At 39.0% G+C, this 20,400-nt stretch overlaps 2 protein-coding genes across 2 annotated transcripts; both read right to left on the reverse strand.

Moving 5' to 3' along the window:
- Positions 1-3,378: 3,378 nt before the first annotated feature.
- On the reverse strand, positions 3,379-4,966 carry LOC135084755 (protein PF3D7_1417600-like). The gene is made up of 2 exons (XM_063979494.1): positions 4,890-4,966; positions 3,379-4,443 (listed from the first exon to the last, which is right to left on the reverse strand). Exons 1-2 carry the CDS (start codon positions 4,938-4,940, stop codon positions 3,379-3,381), a joined length of 1,116 nt encoding a protein of 371 aa, XP_063835564.1. The 5' UTR covers positions 4,941-4,966.
- Positions 4,967-8,568: 3,602 nt separating this feature from the next.
- LOC135084756 (uncharacterized) lies at positions 8,569-11,220 on the reverse strand. The gene is made up of 2 exons (XM_063979495.1): positions 11,179-11,220; positions 8,569-9,759 (listed from the first exon to the last, which is right to left on the reverse strand). Exons 1-2 carry the CDS (start codon positions 11,218-11,220, stop codon positions 8,761-8,763), a joined length of 1,041 nt encoding a protein of 346 aa, XP_063835565.1. The 3' UTR covers positions 8,569-8,760.
- Positions 11,221-20,400: the final 9,180 nt, after the last annotated feature.

Below are 20,400 nucleotides of genomic sequence, written 5' to 3' on the forward strand. Positions count from 1 at the left end.
AAGTTTAACTTTCCCCCGGGACAAACTTGACCTTCACTGGTTGGGTTTATATTGGCGGTCAAGCTGTAGATCCTGGCTACACAGGAGTTGCAGGGGTGAAAAAAAAAGGGAGGTGGGAATAGTCCCGTATCTATTAAATATCTCATAATCTTTCGCCCTACCTGCGTAGGAGAGCCCACTATTTCAGTCAGACCAGTAACCGAGTCCAGAGCATCGCCGACAGGCAGGTTGTCCGTCACAGAGCTGACGATGGACAGAGGATCGATGGGCAAGGATCCCAGGAGATCGGCCTTGGACATGATCTGAAAATATGGTGATTAGTTTGTGGTTACAATTTTAATTAATTCATCCAGTGTCTAAGTAGCTCAGTTGGAAGGAAGAGCCGTCGCCCGGCAAGCGTAAGGTCGTGGGTTCAATTCCCGCCTTACGCAGTTTGATTATTTCAAGATATTTATTATTTTCAAATTGTAATTAAATAATTGGAAGGCAAAAGCTTCATAATCATAAGATGATGAGGCCAGCCACAGGACGTTTACTCTACCCACAAGGTGGGCATAAGACCTCATAAAGGTAAAACTTTAGATCTCTTTTTTTTACTTCATAAATTTTATTTTTCAGATTCCTTACTAGATAAATCTATACTATCTATACTTAATATTATAAATGTGAAAGTACTCTGTCTGTCTTGCTTTCACGTCTAAACCACTGAACCGATTTTGATGAAATTTGGCATAGAGATAGTTTGAGTCCCGAGTTTATTCGTTCTCAGTTTTTATCCCGGTTTTTGGAACAGGGATGCGCGCGATATAGTTTTTCTGTGACAGACAAAATACCACGCTGGCGAAGCCGCGGGTGGAAAGCTAGTTATTAGTATTTTATTTATTGACTAGGTATTTTAAAAATTCTTCTTTCATAAAGGTCCTTCTTTCTCTATTATCTTCATTCAAATGAATTCATCAAGATTGGTATAGGCGTGACAAAATATTGGACAGACATACTTATCTGTCTATCGTATGATAGTATGAGTTTCCCATCTATTCTGACATTTGTTGAAAAAATAGGTCAAATCCTCTATTTGTCTCTAGTAAATTAGAGAGAGAAACCAAATGACCTGATTTTAATATTCTTACCATTGACCCACCGATCAAAAAGAAAATGAATGGAATACGAAACATTGTTGATTAATACGCAATTACTAGAATTGCTGATGAAATACAAGCATTTATATACTCTAAGTTTTCACTTTATAGACAAAACGTGACCCAGATTAATTGAATGGATTAATTATAATTGTGGGTTTAGTATTATGCCCTCTGCTCATGCATCATTAAATTTTTCTAGAATTTTGTGGCAGATATAGTTACCTAATCTATTTTTAATCCGAAAACTTCCACCAAGAAAGGGACTTATCCCACCACACATTTCCACCACTGCAACTCATGTGTAGCCAGGATCCACAGCTTGGCCTCCAATGAAACCCAACCAGTGAAGGTTGAGTAGTTCCGGGGGATAGCTAACTTTCGCCTTCAGTTCATTTTTTCTCCATTGCTGGACGACGATCTTCTCTTATTTACGAGAAGCTAATAGAGGATTTATATTCTTCACGCTGCAGCGCTGCCCAGGCGGTTTGAGGAAACAAAAGCTTTAGATTTTATAATAAAATAGTATAGAATATCTTAGCAATTAATTATTTTTGAATGAAACTGATTAAAATGATGATGTAAAAATTATATCCAAGGCCTATCACATTTTAAGGCTTTATTGTCAATATGGGTCAATTTTATTTATGTATTTTCTTTGTATTTTGTAACTTTAATATTAATGTATCGTGTCAGCATACCTTTATAAAACTGATACAAGCTGCATAGATAGTTAAATCAAACGTGCTTATTAAGCAGTTTATTCTACTACACATTGTAAACAATTTCATAAACCTCTATCCGATAATGCACCACCTACCTATTGCGTAAATTTCTAATCATTTTTGTTGTATTTACTGACTTAAAGTAGCATCTGACTTGGTGGACCGACGATCTGGTGAGGGTCGCGGGAGGAACCTGGATGCGGGCAGGACCGGTTTAAGGAAATCCTTGGGGAAGGCTTTTGTCCAGTAGTGGACGTCATTTGGCTGTAACGAACGAACGATAGTACTAAACATCTGTGGCCACCTGCACGATAGGCTGACGACCTGATTGTATTGTTTTCTGATCATTCTATTTCTTTATTTCCTCTCTCTTTTACGATATAAACTTATTAAACTAATTTTGACTAATATAAAACCAAAAACCTTAGTTTCATCATCATCATTTCAGCCATAAGACGTCCACTGCTGAACATAGGCCTCCCCTAATGATTTCCATAATGACCGGTTGGTAGCGGCCTGAATCCATCGCTTCCTGCTACCTTTATGAGGTCGTCGGTCCACCTTAACCATAGTTTAATATTATTTCTGACTGCAATTGAACCCTGTGAACTTTATATCAGTTTTGTCTACATTAATATTGCTGCAAAATTTTTTCATCATAAACCTTCCCTGGACTACGACAAGCATTACAAAAATAAAACACCTAAATCGGCCCACCCATTCTCAAGTTTTAGCAAGACTAACTAACTTACAGCAATTCATTTTTATATAAGGAAGATTAGTATGCCTTTCCTGGAATTGAACTTACTACATACCTACACTACATATAAAAAGATAAGTTGCCTTTCCTGGAATTTAATTACTAGGTAGGTACAACATTTCAATCAGCAAAAATAAAATTTAGTTGCACCATACAGAACTGAGAAATATATTATTTCGTTTAGGTAATTAACTAGAATAATTATTATTCTAAGAAATTCTAATTGATATTTATTTACACAATGAGGCTAGGTAATGAAAATGTTAAACCAATTTTACGCCCGTATTCAGAAACATAATTTATGAGGTCTCAAAGTGCGCGTGGACGCACAGGGTGACACACGCATCATTCACAGAGCACTATTCAACGCTGTGCGCTCGACTTGTTTGTGAATACGGACGGTCACTTTTCGAAAAATAAGCATTAAATAGTACCTATACGTAAATTCTCTTGGATCAGACAAAACCGGAAAAAGTTTTATGAAATTCAAGCTCTTTTAAGTGGATTAAATTGTTTCAATCATCATCATCATCAGCCACAGGACGTCCACTGTTGAACATAGGCCTCCCCCAATGATTTCCATAATGACCGGTTGGTGGCGGCTTGCACCTTTATGAGGTAGTCAGTCCACCTTGTGAAATGTTTCTAGGCCTCCCCTAATTAAAATCCCGTACAATATTTGAAGAGGTAGTTAATGAAACAATAATTAAAATAAATTAAATATTTATTAAAATAAATAATTGCTTAACATAAATTAATTCTGGCAATTACACTGCGGATTCAGATTCACAACGCTTTCTTGCACGCCAATGACTGGCAGGCCATTAAACAGCGGCAGATTGCCAAGTCCGCCAAGCCCGCCAAGCTGTAGTCCATTCATCGATACTATTGGCCCACTGTTTTGCTGATTGGCCAAGCCATTTTCGACTACAACTGGCATACTTGGCTGGTTACAAGAACAATCGCTATTTATCTGCCCATTTTGATAATTTTGCTGATTGAACCCATTTGGCATTGGCACCTGGTTCAGTTGAATTCCGCTTGGCACGTCCGTGAATTGAATACTGTTTGGCTGGCCAATAGGTAAATTGGGGATTTGGAAGTTGCTTGGCGGGCCAAAGACCAAATTGTTCACGGGTTGGACGTTGAAATTCTGTGGTGGATTGATGTTTTTAATTTGTATATTATTTGGGATTGGCAGATTTACTGTGTTCGGCATTTGTATACAATTTTGTAGATTTACTAAACCATTGCCGTTTAAGCAGTTTACAGGAATGTTACTTGCAACTGGCATGCCAGGGATGAAAGTATTCGGTATCGGCAGATTATTTCTTACTGGCATATTATTGCCAATGTTGATATTATTAAACGCTGGCAGTCTGTTAATTTGGAGCCCGTTTTGCGGTATGTTGTTGACTGGCTGATTATTGCCAATCAGCAAGTTGTTGAATACTGGCAAATTGGCTACTGGCATATTGGGCACTGGCATATTGTTGTAAACCGGCACATTATTTAAGGGCAGATTATTAATAATTGGTAAGTTACCCATTGGTAAGTTAAAATTTGGTATATTAGCATATTGAGGTCTCCTGTTGAGTTGGACACCGTTGTTTATTATGCCATTCACAACTGGCAGCTGGTTGACTGGCAAATTGTTGATTGGCACGTTGTTGAAGTTCACTGGCACGTTGTATGGCAGATTGTTTTGGCAGTTGCAGCCAGGATTTGGCATCTGAAGATTGATCACCTGGTTCTGAGGCACCGGTGGCTTCTGGCAGAAGCATCCATTCCCGATTGGCACGATTTGGCTGAACACATTCTGTGGAATTTACAATCCAGGTTAATTAATTTTTTATTACCTAAGTTTGTTCCTAAGTCTTAAACTAAGTATCCTTTCAACTAAAATATTCTTAAGCGTTACAGACATACAGAGTTACATTTGGATTTATAGTACTTAATACTGTACTCTGAGCACAAATACCTATCGTTCTCGCTATGGCAATAGTATTTTGTACAGCACAGCTTTTGGTTACATAATTAGCACGTATCAAATTCAAATTATTTATTATTTGCATGTCACATGGGTAAGGGTGTCTCCCTTTTATAAATAGGGGTAAAGCCATCTTTTTGTTATTCCCTGGGTCTACAATTATTTCAAATCTGATAAAATTGAAATTATAATAAAAAGAGTTCAGACTCTTTTTTGTTAAAATTATAACAAAGTTTTACATTCTTTACTAAATAAAAAACAAATCAAGCATTTACCTGCACGAACAACAACTGCATCAGCAAAAAATATGGCTGAATAGTCGCCATATTGGGTTTCAACTCAATAATCTCCCCATTGGGATATATCACAGACTGAGAAGTTTTTAAATCCGATAACTGTTTTATGTAAACTTTATCTTTTAAACTTTATTTATCTCGATTATTTAAATCGATAGTAAGAGGTCTTTTATCATTAGAACGTGTTATTATAACTGAATCAAAAATTATCTTTTCACTTTATTTTGAGAAACATGCTCTCTCACATTGTGATTTATTGTGAAATTACCATCTGTACTGATAGAGATAGTATCTATCTGTACTAGTAATAATATTGTAATGTAGGAAAGTTTTTCGAAATTACTTCTATTAAAAATGTAGATGTCAATGCTAGAGAACATTTTGTTAAAGTGAACTGGCAACTAAAATAATGGACCGATTATGATATCTTTTGTTTGAAAACCAATATTTGGCTCATAAAATAGCTTAAATTGTTACTTAGTTAAGTTTAGGTACATTTTTGTAACAGATATTGTTTCTAAGTGGTTTGCGACTATACTATAGGTTATTAAACCTTACTTTGTCCTCATTAAATTAAATTAGAACATTAATTAAACAATCACAGTTTTATAAGACTGACGAGAATATAAAAAATACTATTTATTTTCCCAAGAACCCTCATTATTTTCAACATGATAGGTACCATTCAAATTACTTTTATAAAGAAAACAGTTTCTTTATAAACCTTTGAGCTGACGTCAGATCTATTTTTAAACGTACCTGGGGAAACGCTAGCACGTGAAGCCTCGACTGAAACAGGGCCGTAGCCAGGACGAAATTAAAATAGGATAGCGGTCGTTACAACAAAAATGAGGCAAGTAGCAAGAATCACGGCTTCAAACTCATAAATGTCTATCACAGAAAAACTTTAGTTTATCGCATACTTGGGACACGTAACACGAACACTTTAAAAAAAGGAAAAACTATTCTATGTTTTTTTCAGATCTCGGTCTATTTCTATACCAAATTTTCATCCAGGTTCACAGACAGATAGAGCTAATTTATTATTTAGTAAGTATGGATTACCATGTGTTATTATCACCACGTAGCTAACTAACTATTAAGATAAGATAAGATAAGATAATACTTTATAGGCTCGTTTTTACATGCTTTACAAACATAGAAATATAAACAAAAAAAATTACATTAAAAAACATAAGAGGCAAAAGGATGAGGCTCAGCATATGCGAGGTCAAGCATACCCTACCCCGCGCTGATTTTCAGGCTCCTCCTTTTCCCTTAGTTGGAGGGTGGGAAACAACCAGTAAAAAGGGGAGGAGGGTAATTATTACTTAATCATTTGACGCAATGAAATAACCTTCCGAAAGAATTACATGATTCATTGCTTAATCCTAAGTTATTTAAAATCTCTGCTCTACGAGTATAGTATTTTTAAATATTAAATTATGAATATACTGTATTAACTAACATATTCGATGGTCATTGAGGTACGGCAATTTTAGAAAGAAAGAAACAATAGGTAAGTAATTTAAAACTTTCGCGTTGCATAATTGTATTAATTTAAATAGGTTAAAATCTATTTACATTCAGGAAACAATAAGGTTCTATTCTGTGCTATCAGACTAAAAACTTATTGCCATTAATAGTTTGTTATTATAAACATCATAATATTACTAGAGCATTGACTCTACCAAGAAATAGTAGGTTTAAGGCAATCTCTATAATGCCCCCCACCCCTTAGCTAAGGCCCTGGATACAACACGAGCGTCCTTCAAGCGAAGGGCGACCTTGGGCGTCCTTGCTGAAAGCTGAGCCAATCGATGCGGGAAGAAGGTCATTGCTCGTGTTAGTGCTTGGTTGGAATAGAAGCTTGTTTGGAATAAACAGTTGGCAATTGAACGAAATTAAGTTTGCATTTCAGTGGAGTTAAACGATATAATGTCTTGGTAGGTATAGATTTTGATTCGAGGAAGCAATCACGAATTTAGGGTTCGTATTACAATGCTCGAAACTCGCTCAAGATTTTTCAATTTCAGTCATAGATTCTTATATGATTGCTTTAAATGTTGAAATTCACCCCAAAAAGCCTCAGCTCAGCTTCAGTTGAGTTTTTGTTTACAATATTTACAGTGTTTTAGCTGCATCTAAAGTCTTCTTTTTTACGATGGTTAAAATGTTCTGCCAATAGTTAAAATGGCTCTACATGGCTCCAATAAGAACCATTTTGCTAAGAGATCTTCTACAACTTCATACTATCAAGTATTTATCAAATAAACGTAGTTTATAAATTATAAAGACTTTGTTACTAATCCAATATAACTAGGTATTATAATGTTAACTTAAACTTAGGTTAAGTAACACTATAATATCGTCATCTCGTTCTAAAAAATGAAACTCACAAAACTTCAATAAATAAGTATAATTTACAACAAAATACACCTTACACAAAAGGAGGAGGAATTTTCATATTCCTATTATACCTAGAGTTCGACTGAGAAGCAGGTGTGCGAGGTGGGATAGGTGGCGGCACTGGCACTGGCGGTGGGAATGCCAGAGCATTTGGTGGCGCGACTGGCGGGGCAAATGCATTGCTTGGCGGGGCAAATGCATTGCTTGGCGGTGCCACGTAAGCGTTTGGCGGGGCCACGTAAGCGTTTGGCGGGGGCAAGTAACCAGCGCTTGGCGGGGTAGGGTAACTATTGCTTGGCGGGGCAAATTCACTCTTTGGCGGGTACACGACTGGTTGACTCCCATACGGATTTTGAGTAGCGTATGCCCCTTTAACTACCACTGGATTTACACCATTTTGTGTGCTTGGGGCAGGACTGGCATATGCCATAGGGGGGTTAGGTGGGGGGCTTGTGCTGTAGATATTTGTTGTGGTGGAGGCAGATGACGTCATCTCTGGATAGTTCTTGTAGTACCTTTTGACGCTTTTGGAGTACTCATAGTATTCGGCAGAAGTGAACTGTAATCAATGCATGATTTATAGAAAAACACCTAGATACTGAACAACTGAGTATTAAACTTATATTGGAGTAAGTAATCTTTAAAAAATAACGTTAATTCTACGACAACTTACCGCTAACAATATAATGTTTATTATAAAACAATAAATTATATTCTCCTTCATTGTTTTACTAGAATAAACTATGGTATCTATCTACTACCGCTTTTAAATAAAATTTATAAACTTGTTTTACCTTTTTGAATATTTTTTATCTACGATTACATAAACGTTAATGTAATAACTTGTCTTATTAATATTATGTAAAGTGTTTGACAACATTACCAATCTGAAATTCATGTCCCAATAATGATAAATTTCAATATCCTTACATCATATTACATTATTTAATTTTGATAAGACACTGTTCGATGAACTGACGATCTCAAGACGGTTGGCAAAAGTTTAATGTAACAATCTATCATGTTCTTAGTCAGGCTTACGTCCAGCAGTGGGCTTCATTAATGAAATGAGAAATTAATTCATGGAAAATAATAAAAAACTTGAATAAAGGTCATAATAATTTTATTTCACAAAATCTTCTCTGAGTAATCTTGCGAGCAAAAATGCGACACCCAATGTTTTAAACAATGGATATTAAGTAAAAAAACAACATTTAATATTACCTATATCATATTATTTTTGCCACTAGCATAAAAATAAAACTGTCTGACTGCTTCTGTAATTTACTTTTTAGAGTTGTGTTATTTGGCAGCTGCGATACAAGCGTTAGCTTAGTGCAGAGGCCGCTGAAATTTTTTTGTCTGTACTACTCTTAGAAATAAAGCTATTACTTATTTATTTATTTATTATTATTTAATAAAACAAACTAATCAAAATGAATTAAATCATTGGCGGGGCGATAGGAATCTTCCTCAAATGCTGGCAACGACAACACTCCGTGCAAGCTGGTGGCAGAATTGGCAGAAACGGCGATGCAAATGCAGAAAGATACGGGCACGTTACTGGCAGCGGTATTTCTGGCACAACCACTGGCGGGATAATTTGCGGCACTGGCGGCAATATTTCTATGGCTGGCGGGGTTACAACTACTGGATGAGGCGGGTTAACAACCACTGGATGAGGTATTGGTAAAGGTTTTGGTATAGGTATGTAGGGCAACGGTTTTGGGGGTTGCACAATGATAGGTGGGGAAGGAGGGGGATAATTTGGGGTGGGATAAATAAACGGTGGCGGGGCTATTTCTTCAATTATTGTAGAGGTAGCAACCGATGAGAGTATGATTTCTGGTGGCGGCTGAACAGTTTTTGGTGGTGAAGGATAGGGCAATGGTAAGTGTGGCTTTGGGGGTTGTGCAATGATGGGTGGGGAATTATAAGGGTAATTAGGGATAGGGTAATTAAACGGAGGGTAAACTGGTGGGACTATTTCTTCAACTACCGAAGCTGTAGCGACCGATGAAACTGAGATTTCTGGTGACTGATTTTGGGGAAACGGTAAACGTGGTTTTGGGGACTGTGTAACGACAGGGGAAGATTGCAGGTAATTTGGGATGGGGTAATTAAATGGGGGGTAAACTGGCGGCGCTATTTGTTCAACTATCGAAGCTGAAGCTACCGATGAAACTGAGATTTCTGATGGCTGGTCAACAAATACTGGCTGAGGAGGAGGTAGAAGATACTGTGAGCGTGGAGAAGGTTTAGAGGGTTGATAATTGATAGGGCTAGGTTGGGGATAATTTGGGAACGGGTAATTAAAGGGCGGGTAAACTGGTGGGTAAATATCTTCAACTATCGAAGCTGAAGCTGAAGCCGTTGCTGATGCTGAGATCGCTGGTGGTGGAATTGGTAGAGGTGGGATGGTGAGCAGCTGACATTGTGCCTGTAAAAATAAAGATACATTTAATTTTCTCTGTAACTCAGTAAAAGTGTTTCCTGGTGGTAGCGAGCTCTTGTATACTTAATATTATATAGCTGAAGAGTTTGTTTGTTTGTTTACTTGAACGCGCTAATCTCAGGAACTACCGGTCCGATTTGAAAAATTCTTTCAGTGTTAGATAGCCCATTTATCGAGGAAGGCTATAGGGTATATACCATCACGCTACGAGTAATAAGTGCAGAGCAAAAATGATTTTCACGCGTACGAAGTCGCGGGCACTGCTAGTCTTATTATATGTGGGTTCGAGTCCCACATAGCTCGTTTTCTACCCCCGGACGGTGAGTATGGTTAGGGTCCTTCCAGGTAGAAAAAAGTAGAAAGTATGTTTAGTTCATCATCATCATCATCATTTCAGCCACAGGACGTCCACTGCGGAACATGGAGGCCGCGTACCGGAAAACGCAGCGTGGGACGTCCTCCCACAAAGTGGACCGACGACCTGATAAAGGTAGCAGAAAGGCGCTGGATGCAGGCCGCTACCAACCGTGCAATGTGGAAGTCATTGGGGGAGGCCTACGTTTAGTTATAAGTAGTTAAAACTCATTATAATCGCTATAAATGATCTAGCGATCGTAAGTAGTAGTGCTACATGTACGTGAATATTTCCATTGTTGTGCTGAAATGAAAAATGCTAAGCTATCATAAACTTGACCCAGATATTTCAATGTCAATGTTATTACATTTTGTTTCACGGTCACTAACACCCGTATTTCACAAACACAAAGTCGAAACAGCGTTGAATAGAGCTCTGTGATTGGTTCGTGTGTCACCCTGTGCGTCCACGCGCACTGTGAGAACTCGTAGTAATGTTTGTGAATACGGTCGTTAGTATTAAACAGATCGATGCCAACGATTTCAATTTCACCCTGTAGAACAGTGATGACCAAGAGATAAACTGAACTTATTTTAAAATGTACTCAATACTCAATACTCAATATTTTATTGCATCCATTATGTACTTAAAATTAGAGCATTATGGGCCCTGTAGGGCACTGCAATTAGGAGAGAGGAGGACCACCCCAGATCAACCGAAAGATGTATCAGAAGTTAGAACCTAGTAATTTATCATTGAGATACTCGCTTAAAGCATAATAGTGTTTGGAAATTAAAAGTTCTTTAAGTTTTTTTACGAATATTGATTCTTACTATTCGTACTATTCGCGCCAAGAACACTGACTATCTATCTACCTATAAATATAGGTTCTTACACGCTTCGGTCGGTCGTAACGTGGTAGTATTGTTGTTGCTAAAATGTTTTATTTCACTCTTCTAAACTCTACCTTGCAGTCGACCGCAAGAAATATTTTCGAGCATAAGTAGACCTCGCAGGTCAAAAGTTTGGCCCGTTTGTTAGTCGTATACCTCGAAATCAAAAAATCCTTGTAGCTTTTCACCTATGCGCATTTTACCGTGATAGCGTTTTTTGTTGTAGCGTGTAATATCGGTAGTATATTTTGTTGTTAGCATATATTTTTAACAGATTATTACAACAGTAGCAAATTTTGATAGCATGTATTATCAATAGCCTATTTATTAAGTGAAGACAGGCAGGAAAGTAAATCTACTATGAATTTTTTAGACAATTGTAATTAGCGATCAAAAATTATACTACAAGAATAAAAATCTATTCAGAAATTTTCATATCGCGGCGAAATGCTAATAGGTGCAAAGCTACAAGGATTTTTTGATTTCGAGGTATACGACTAACAAACGGTTTGGCCACCCCTGCTGTAGATGGTAGATATGGATGGATACTTGTAATTTATGTGGGCGTGATTTGATTTTTCAGAGTTTATTTACATTACTATGCGTGGGTTTTTATTTATTTTGCTGAGTTTGATGTTCAATATACGCTTGGTAAGGTTGTAAAGGTCGTGTCAATAGTCGAAAGGTCAAAGGTGAATATTGCGTACTTTTAACCCCTAGATTGTGAGAAACGCTCAAACTTCGGGGCGGTCCGCCCCGGGTGCCAAGCATCAGGGGGTGACACAAATCGCGCAGATTAGTACTCACTGGCGCATCTGCATGGCAAGTCTGCGGTCTATGTCATGATACGGGGGTTGTCTTTCAATCTTCGAATTGGTAGGTAACCCCAAAATTCAATACCTGGGGTACCAGATGGGATACCAGGGGGTGCCTTAGGATTTGTGACGGAGGGGGGGGGGGGGGGTGATAGCCTCGGGTGCCAACCCATGCTACGCCGCCACTGTACAACCGGGTAATATGGAAAGCATTGGGGGAGGCCTATGTTCAGCAGTGGACGTCCTATGGCTGAGATGATGATGACATAAAGTGCTGATAGGGCAAAAATAATGAGACATGTATAGGCTCCTTAAGAGCATTTGACGATTTGTAAGTAGATACTAATTTAATTAGTAGGTACATAAATAAAGATAATTTTGATTTTGATTTATGATTTTGCAAGCTATGTGTGGTGAGTAATAAAGATGCAAACTTCTCTTCGTCTCTAATCTTTAAAATAAAACTTAGTTTATAAAATGAACTAAAGTGTGTAGTAGAATCGTAGTTTTCTTGGAATTCCTGATTTCTCTCAGTCTTGTCAGGACTTAGTTACGGGCCCTAAAGATTGAGAACCGCTGTGCTAGACAACACACAAAAACAGTTTTTAAATACCTCGTATTGTAGAGTTTATTGTCTAGCTAAGGGCAATGGTACCGAATGTTACGAGCTAATTCTTTAATCTAAATCAAAGTGGATTTAAATACGTTTAGTTTTGGTATTCTTCTATGGTTATTCTTTTAATACTATTAAAGAAGTAGGTATTTTACCTACCAGATTGATATTATATACTGGCATTTAACTAAAGGAAGAAAGGTTGCACAAAAAAAACGAAATTATGAACAAATATGTATACAGGGTGGAAACGATAAGTGATCTCACTCGATTATTTCTAAACCATACAAGATATCGAAAAACTGGTTCCTGATCCTGAAAGTGCTTTACGAGCTCTTTCAAACGGCACCAATAACAGGTTACAGAATAAACTGGATCTATCCGAAAATTCAATGTTTCCGGCTTCCATACATTTGGTACAGCCTCATAATATTAAAAACTACAGAAGGTATCGTAAAACTGGTTACTGATCTTAAAAGTGCTTCACGAGCTCTATCCAACGGTATCAATATTAAGTTACAGAATAAACTGGATCTATCCAAAAATCCAATGTTTCCATCCCCCATACATTTAGTACTACCACAGTCATGGCACTCATCTCTTGATACTTGATACAACACTTTATAGCAAGTAAAGCCTAAAACTAATTTTTTCCTTGAATAATTTTAAATAAAAATGCAATTTACGAGTTTTTTTTAGGTTCATTATTTAATTTTAAAAAATTACACTTAATATTGTGTGGTTGGCATACATTTAGTATGGAAGCTGGAAACATTGAATTTTCAGATACTTCCAGTTTATTCTGTAACCTGTTATTGGTACCGTTTGAAAGAGTTCATAAAGCACTTTCAGGGTCAGTAACCAGTTTTTCGATATCTTGTATGGTTTAGAAATTATCGAGTGAGATCACTTATCGTTTCCACCCTGTATACATAATTTTTTCTGAACGTGTGACTCGTTGGGCAAAGTATTCCCACTGAGTAACAGAGTTAGGTACTCGGTGTGACTCGTAGGGAACAAGCGTTAGCGGGAGAGTCCCACATAGGGTTGCCAGGCGTCCGGCTTTAACCGGACATGTTTGGCTTTTTACGGTCTTGTCCGGCCAAATATTGTCTTGTCCGGCCTGTCCGGCTTTTGTTAGGCTTTTTATTTGGCCTGCTGCGCCAGGCAAAAGTCGAGCCACAGAATAATATGAAGCGCACGCATCAGGATGTTATGTTGGGCAACCGATGATACGATGACAGTACTCACTCGTGAGCTATGACACTAATTGCATCCGTCACATGTCCGGCTTTTAGGGTAAAATGTCCGGCCAAATGAAGCACAGAGTCCGGCTTTTGTGTTTTTGGACCTGGCAACCCTAGTCCCACATAACCCACTGGCCGTCCCCATAGACCAGTGGGTATGCGCAAAGCATTTCCCGACGTAAAAAAAGACCATAGTCCTAGATGGCTCATTCCAAGAAAATCACGACTCTTTACTTGGCTTAGATACTAACGGCCGTATTCACAAACGATGCTTGCTTAAGTGAAGTAGCAAAACGACGCACAGCGTTGAATAGAGCTCTGTGACTGGTTCGTGTGTCACCCTGTGCGTCCACGCGCACTGTGAGACCTCATAGTAATGTTTGTGAATACGGGCGTAAGACCATGGTCCTAGTCTGACTTATGGCTTATTGCAAGAAAACTACGACTCTACACACTTGGCTCATACTCAAGTTAAAAAATACATTTTCATACTTACAGTGGCTATTGCTACAATAAACACTATCTTCAACAACATATTGTTGAAACCAAACAAACAGACTGGTGTTTCAATTATTTGGCCCCTATTTATGTACTACGTGGAATTTCCTACTGACCTAATTATTGCTAAATTCTTTTGGAGGTATTTACGAAACCAACTTTCCTTGGTTCGAAATTAAGCAGGTATTTTGATAAAATTGTTTCTCAACTTATTTTGAAATTGTGACACGTGGAAAGGTAATTTACACCACACTCATATGAGTTAAATAAGTTACGGGACTATTCCCACCTCTCGTTCCCTCCGCTGCAACTCCTGTGTAGCCAGGATCTACAGCTTGACCGCCAATAAAAACCCAACCAGTGAAGGTCAAGTTTGTCCCGGGGGAAAGTTAAACTGTCATTGGACCCGCATCGAAATTAATCAGAAGAAGATAAGAGGGGTTCGAAGTTAAATAAAATAAGTGTAGAAAAATGTTTCAAAAGAAACTATCCTGAAAATGCTGGAAGTCCAGTTGAATTTCAGTCTAATTCTAATCCTTGGTAGATTTTATAATCATTCATAATTTCAGCCATAGAACGTCCACTGCTGAACACAGGCCTCCCCCAATGACTTCCACATCGCACGGTTGGTAGCGGCCTGCATCCAGCGCCTTCCTGCTACCCTTATCAGGTCCACCTTGTATTAGATTTTATAAACATGGTCAAACGACCTAGAAATTCTTAGAAGTACAGTCAGCGTCAAATAAATCTATGACATCCAAAGTGACCAAAGACAACACAACCTTAATCCAACTGTAACAAAGACGTGTTGCGAACTTTTTGGCTACTTTGGGTGTCACGAACGCTGATTGTACCTACATAATGGACATAATGGAGATAGTTCGGGTCTATGAAGGCTTTGAAAAAAATACATAGGTAAATTATAAAAACCTTTCATCATCATCATCATCATCATCATCATCATTTCAGCCATAGGACGTCCACTGCTGAACATAGGCCTCCCCTAATGCTTTTCACGTTGATCGATTGGTAGCGGCCTGCGTCCAGCGCTTCCTTGCTACCTTTACGTGGACAGGTAAATAAAATGCTGGTAAAATTACAACCAAAGACTATAATCATAATACATAAATAGTCAAACTCAACAAATAACTACAAACTACAAAGATGGCGGCGGAATAGGTATCTTTCTCAAGAAGTGACTCCGCACTTGAGTTGGGTCCATTGGCGGGAGCAGACTTGAAGTGGGCGGTGCAATGGCGGAAACAGGAGACGCGGCTGGCAGAAACGGATTGACCATTGGCACTGGCGCGGAAGGATACACTTCTGGCGCAACAGGAGTTGCCGTCGCCACCGCGCACGGTTGCGGGATTGGCATGGCGGGATACACTCTCTCTTGAACCACTGTTGGCGCCACCACTGGCGGATATACTTCTTGGGCATACGCTGGTGCGACTTCTACCACTGGCTGACGACGTGGCAGTGGTATTCTTCGGAGTTCTTGCACTAGAGGTTTCGCTGGCAATACTGAACTAGGCAAGTACCTAGAAGCGACTATATCTTCCAGTAAATTGAAGCTAGGGTTGCTTGGGGTAGCTCTGGCTCCTGCGGCTGCTAATCGAAGGATTTGTAAGGCTCTCTCAGCGTTGGCAGGAGAGAGGATATCGTCTAGAAGTTTCGAGTTGGCTCTAGGGCACGCCGCCATTGTGGTGGATAGTGTTGCTGCTACCAGTGTGAATATGATGGTGCATAGCCGGCCCATATTAACTGAAAAAAAAAAGATATTGTATTATTAGGTTTTTCATGAATTCAGATGCTAGAGTAACCTTTAAGCGTAAGATACATTTTTAAATAGCACAAATTACTAGTTACGTTAGTCCCTCGTACTGGTTCTGCCTTTTTTCGCAGAACTTTTTAAATCATAATTTTTTACTATGCATAACAACGTATGGCATAATCTTCTATACATAGAAAATCGTTACGCATAGGTACACTCATTTGGCATACATTCAAAACTAATAATTTTGTTAATCAGAATCATCTTTAAGCATAACTTTAATATCCCGAATACCTACCTAATTAAAAAGCAGAACCATCATATCGCAGAAAGTTCTTAGTCGGGTTTTTGGTTAAAATTGATTTACTTTGAAACAAAAGTTCTATAGTTAATGCCGTAAAATTAGCATTAAACTTCTAAAAAATATTTTTCACAATATTGTAGAAAATATCAACTATGTAGGTACTTACCGTTTATCAAAATTTAATGACACGATAGATACAGTAACCTACCTTTTATAATACTTATAACGTAATCAAAATGTAATAAGTTTATGTAAATCTATTTGTATCGATATAGATATTTATCGTTTGTAAATAAAATGTTTACATTACATAAGTTTGATTATAATACTGAGAATTCTAGTTCTTATTATCAGTAATGCCTAAGTTTATCTTTTTTTAAGTTCTGTAACCACATTGTGCGAACCGCGATGGTTAGAAACTTCGACGCTCGAAAATACATACAAAGTTCTATTCCCAGATATAGCACATTCAGGTAGATAGGTATAACAGACACAATAAATTGTGTCTAAAGGCGGTCTCATAGCTATGAAACAATCTCTTCCAGACCAACTTATTGGTACTAGTCTATTCAGAAATAAATAAACCTAGAGGACAGTTGCTAAAAATGTTGTGTTAAATTCAAACCTATACTAATATTATACTATATAAACCTATACTATACCACAGAATAATAATAAGTACTACGTATCTATACTATCTATTATACTAATATAATAAATGCGAAAGTAACTCGTCTGTATGTCTTGCTTTCACGCCTAAACCACTGAACCGATTTTGATGAAAGGCATAAAGATAGTTTGAGTCCCGTGAAAGGACATAAGATAATTTTTATCCCGGTTTTTGAAACGGGGACGCGCGGGATAAAGTTTTTCTGTGACAGACAAAAAATCAACCGGGTTAAGCCGCGGCGGGCGGAAAGCTACTGCTAAATAAAGTGATTCTTCACTACATAGTATAAAACAAAGTTCTTTTTTCGCGATCTGTCCCTATGTAGGTATGCTTAGATCTTTAGAACTACGCAACGGATTTTGATGCGGTTTTTTTAATAGATAGAGTGACTCAAGAGGAAGTTTTATAGGTATAAAACATGCATGTTATAGAAGAGAAAAGCAGGGAAATTCCATTGCAACCATGCGAAGCCGGGGCGGGCCGCTAGTATCTCTATAAGAACGCTTATGTGGTTCTTCCATCGTAAGCTGTCTCTTGACACGCATCAATTTTGCTCTGCTATGTATTGAGGTAGAAAAGTTCTCGGGAAGACGTAGGCTTCCCACTTGGCGGACCGACGATCTGGTGAAGAAGGTACAGGACCGGTTGTTATGGAAATCTTTGAGAGTATATTTTACATGGCGTGTCTCGCCTGGAAATTGAACCTTAGAAGTAGTAGTCAACTCACCAATCATATTGCTTCAAACTACTGATTCACTTTTGATAAACAACTTTCCCAATATTCGATATGGGCCACAAATTCTTAAGTTTGTCGTAACATTTTATTATCTGAGGTATATAACTGGTAATACTTTTGGAATTAGGTTTAATTTAGTAATTTGTTGTTTAGTTATAAACAAAATGACGTGCCGATTAATATTTGTGTTTCTCTGCATTGGCTTAGCGAGTGTAAGTAATAGACTATTCCTTTTCAATAATTCGAAATCACAACTTTTTTTAAAAGACGCTTCTTAAAAACTTACACCCGTACATAAACAATACTTGCTTAAAGTGAAGCAGCAAATCGAACGCACAGCGTTGAATAGAGCTCTGTTTGGTTCTTGTGTGATCCTGTGCGTCCACGCGCACTGTGAGACCTCATAGTAATGTTTGTGAATAAGGGCGTAGTCTCCACTGCAGGAGCACGAGCCTCTAATCTATAAGTACCTACTAATATTATAAATGCGAAAGTAACTCTGTCTGTCTGTCTTGCTTTCACGCCTAAACCACTGAACCGATTTCAATGAAATTTGGCATAGAGATAGTTTGAGTCCCGGGAAAGGACATAGGATAGTTTTTATCCCGGTTTTTGAAACAGGGACGCGCGCGATTAAGTTTTTCTGTGACAGACAAAATTCCACGCGGGCGAAGCCGCGGGTGGAGAGCTAATGATGAATGAAATGGAGGTTTCGACCTATATTATACTTCTCACACTTAGCCAGTAAGGTTCGGGCTTAATTTATTCTTTTTGACAGATGCAAGCCAAAGCAGCAGTTCTGCTGCCGCCAGTGGGATCTCCTAGCCTGCCGCTAGCGTACAACCCTATAATAGAAGTCCTGCCGCCAGTGCTCGATGTGCAAGCACGTACTGCCCTCACCTGTGACCGCGGGCCGGTGTCTTGTGGCTGCGGACTAGACTGCAGGTGGGTTGAATTAAGTATAAGCCTTTCCCAGGACAACCTAGTTTTACGAATTTTAGTTATTTTTTTGCTAGGACGTACCGTTTCCAAGATACAAGCGAGAAAAGAAAATCGAAATCGCTTCTGTCTTTCAGGAACTATAGTCTTACTATTACCTTCGTCATACTAGTGTCTTCACGCAAATGTCTCTTGCGATAGTGTCTTTCGCGCTAGTATCTTTCGCGCTCATGTCTTTTCGCGCTAGTGTCTTCGCGCAAACGTCCATTCGCGCTCATGTCTTTTCGCGCAAGTGTCATTGCGCGCAAATGGCTTTTCGCGCTAGTGTCTTTCGCGCAAGTGTACCGAAACCAGTACAAAACAGGCATCTCCTGCCCTGCCGCTAGCGTACAACCCGCTGGTAGAAGTCCTGCCGCCAGTGCTCGATGTGCAAGCACGTACTGCCCTCACCTGTGACCGCGGGCCGGTGTCTTGTGGCTGCGGACTAGATTGCAGGTGGGTTTATTAGGAATAAGCTCTTATGTCGAGAGGAATAAGCCTTTCCCAGGACAATCTACTTAGTTTTGTGAATTTGATGTTATTTTTGTGCTAGGACGTACGGACCGTTTCCAAGATACGAGTACAAGCGAGAAAAGAAAATCGAAATCGCTTCAGTCTTTCAGGAACTTATCTTCGTCATACTAGTGTCTTCGCGCAAATGTCTCTTGCGATAGTGTCTTTCGAGCTCATGTCTTTTCGCGGTAGTATCTTTCGCGCTAGTGTCTTTCGCGCTAGTGTCTTCGTCCAAATGTCTTTTAGCGAAAACGTCTATTCGCGCTCATGTCTTTTCGCGCAAGTGTCAAGCGCTCAAATGGCTTTTCGCGCTCATGTCTTTCGCGCAAGTGTACCGAAACCAGTAGAAAACAGTCATCTCCTAGTCCTGCCGCTAGCGTATAACCCTATAATAGAAGTCCTGCCGCCAGTGCTCGATGTGCAAGCACGTACTGCCCTCACCTGTGACCGCGGGCCGGTGTCTTGTGGCTGCGGACTGGATTGCAGGTGGGTTGAATTTTCAAAAATATTATGCAGTTCTTAATCGGTAGGTTACGGTACACTGCAAAATACGGTCTTAAGTCGAGAGTAACAAGAATCAGTTTCAAGATGTTTGTTTGGTTTTCTATTACCTACTACTATTACGATACAGCTAAGTAAGTCGTAAAAATTCTGTTGATAATGGCTCAAGTTCTTGGTGCTTGCGTTAAGTTCCTGCCTAAAGCGTTATACTGGGATTATAATGACTATTGAAGCAGTTGAGTTCCTTTTTGCAAAAATGTTTATTCGTCTTTTACGTTTAAAGAACTGTAGTAAAAACTAATTCTCGAAGAGAGTCATGTCAAGCATGGTGCATTAAAAACATAACCCTCCTTCTGGCGCAGTCGGGTATACATCTGTATACCCTGGCACTGATAGCTACTGGCAGTGACTAAATGAAAACAGCGAAAGATTGTGCCTTTCAGGTGCTTTTGGGAGGCTTCCCTTTTATGTCCTACAGGTAATTACCTCCTATTCCAGAATCCCAACCAGCGTCAGCCCAGTGATAACCCCAGCCTGTGGTTGCGGTCTCCCCACCTGCGCCTCCTGCGGTATTCTTCCTACCGCAGCGTACCGCGCGCCCGTAACCGTGCCTGCGGTCAACGCGTGCGGTTGCGGTGTGTCGGTGCCGGCTGCGTTGACCACGCCGCTCCTGCCGCCGTTGCCGCCTGTGCTTGGATGTACCAAGTATTTGAGGCAGGTGTGCGTGCA

Source organism: Ostrinia nubilalis, chromosome 27, assembly GCF_963855985.1.
Source record: "Ostrinia nubilalis chromosome 27, ilOstNubi1.1, whole genome shotgun sequence".
Taxonomy (NCBI): domain Eukaryota; kingdom Metazoa; phylum Arthropoda; class Insecta; order Lepidoptera; family Crambidae; genus Ostrinia; species Ostrinia nubilalis.

Bases quoted from the DNA above. Each gene is read 5' to 3' on its own strand.
- LOC135084755 (XM_063979494.1), bottom strand. From the start codon at position 4,940: ATGGCGACTATTCAGCCATATTTTTTGCTGATGCAGTTGTTGTTCGTG. The intron at 4,444-4,889 runs GTAAATGCTTGA...TAAATTCCACAG, and splicing joins TGCAGTTGTTGTTCGTGCAG to AATGTGTTCAGCCAAATCGT.
- LOC135084756 (XM_063979495.1), bottom strand. From the start codon at position 11,220: ATGCGCATAGGTGAAAAGCTACAAGGATTTTTTGATTTCGAG. The intron at 9,760-11,178 runs GTATACGACTAA...TTATTTTTACAG, and splicing joins AAGGATTTTTTGATTTCGAG to GCACAATGTCAGCTGCTCAC.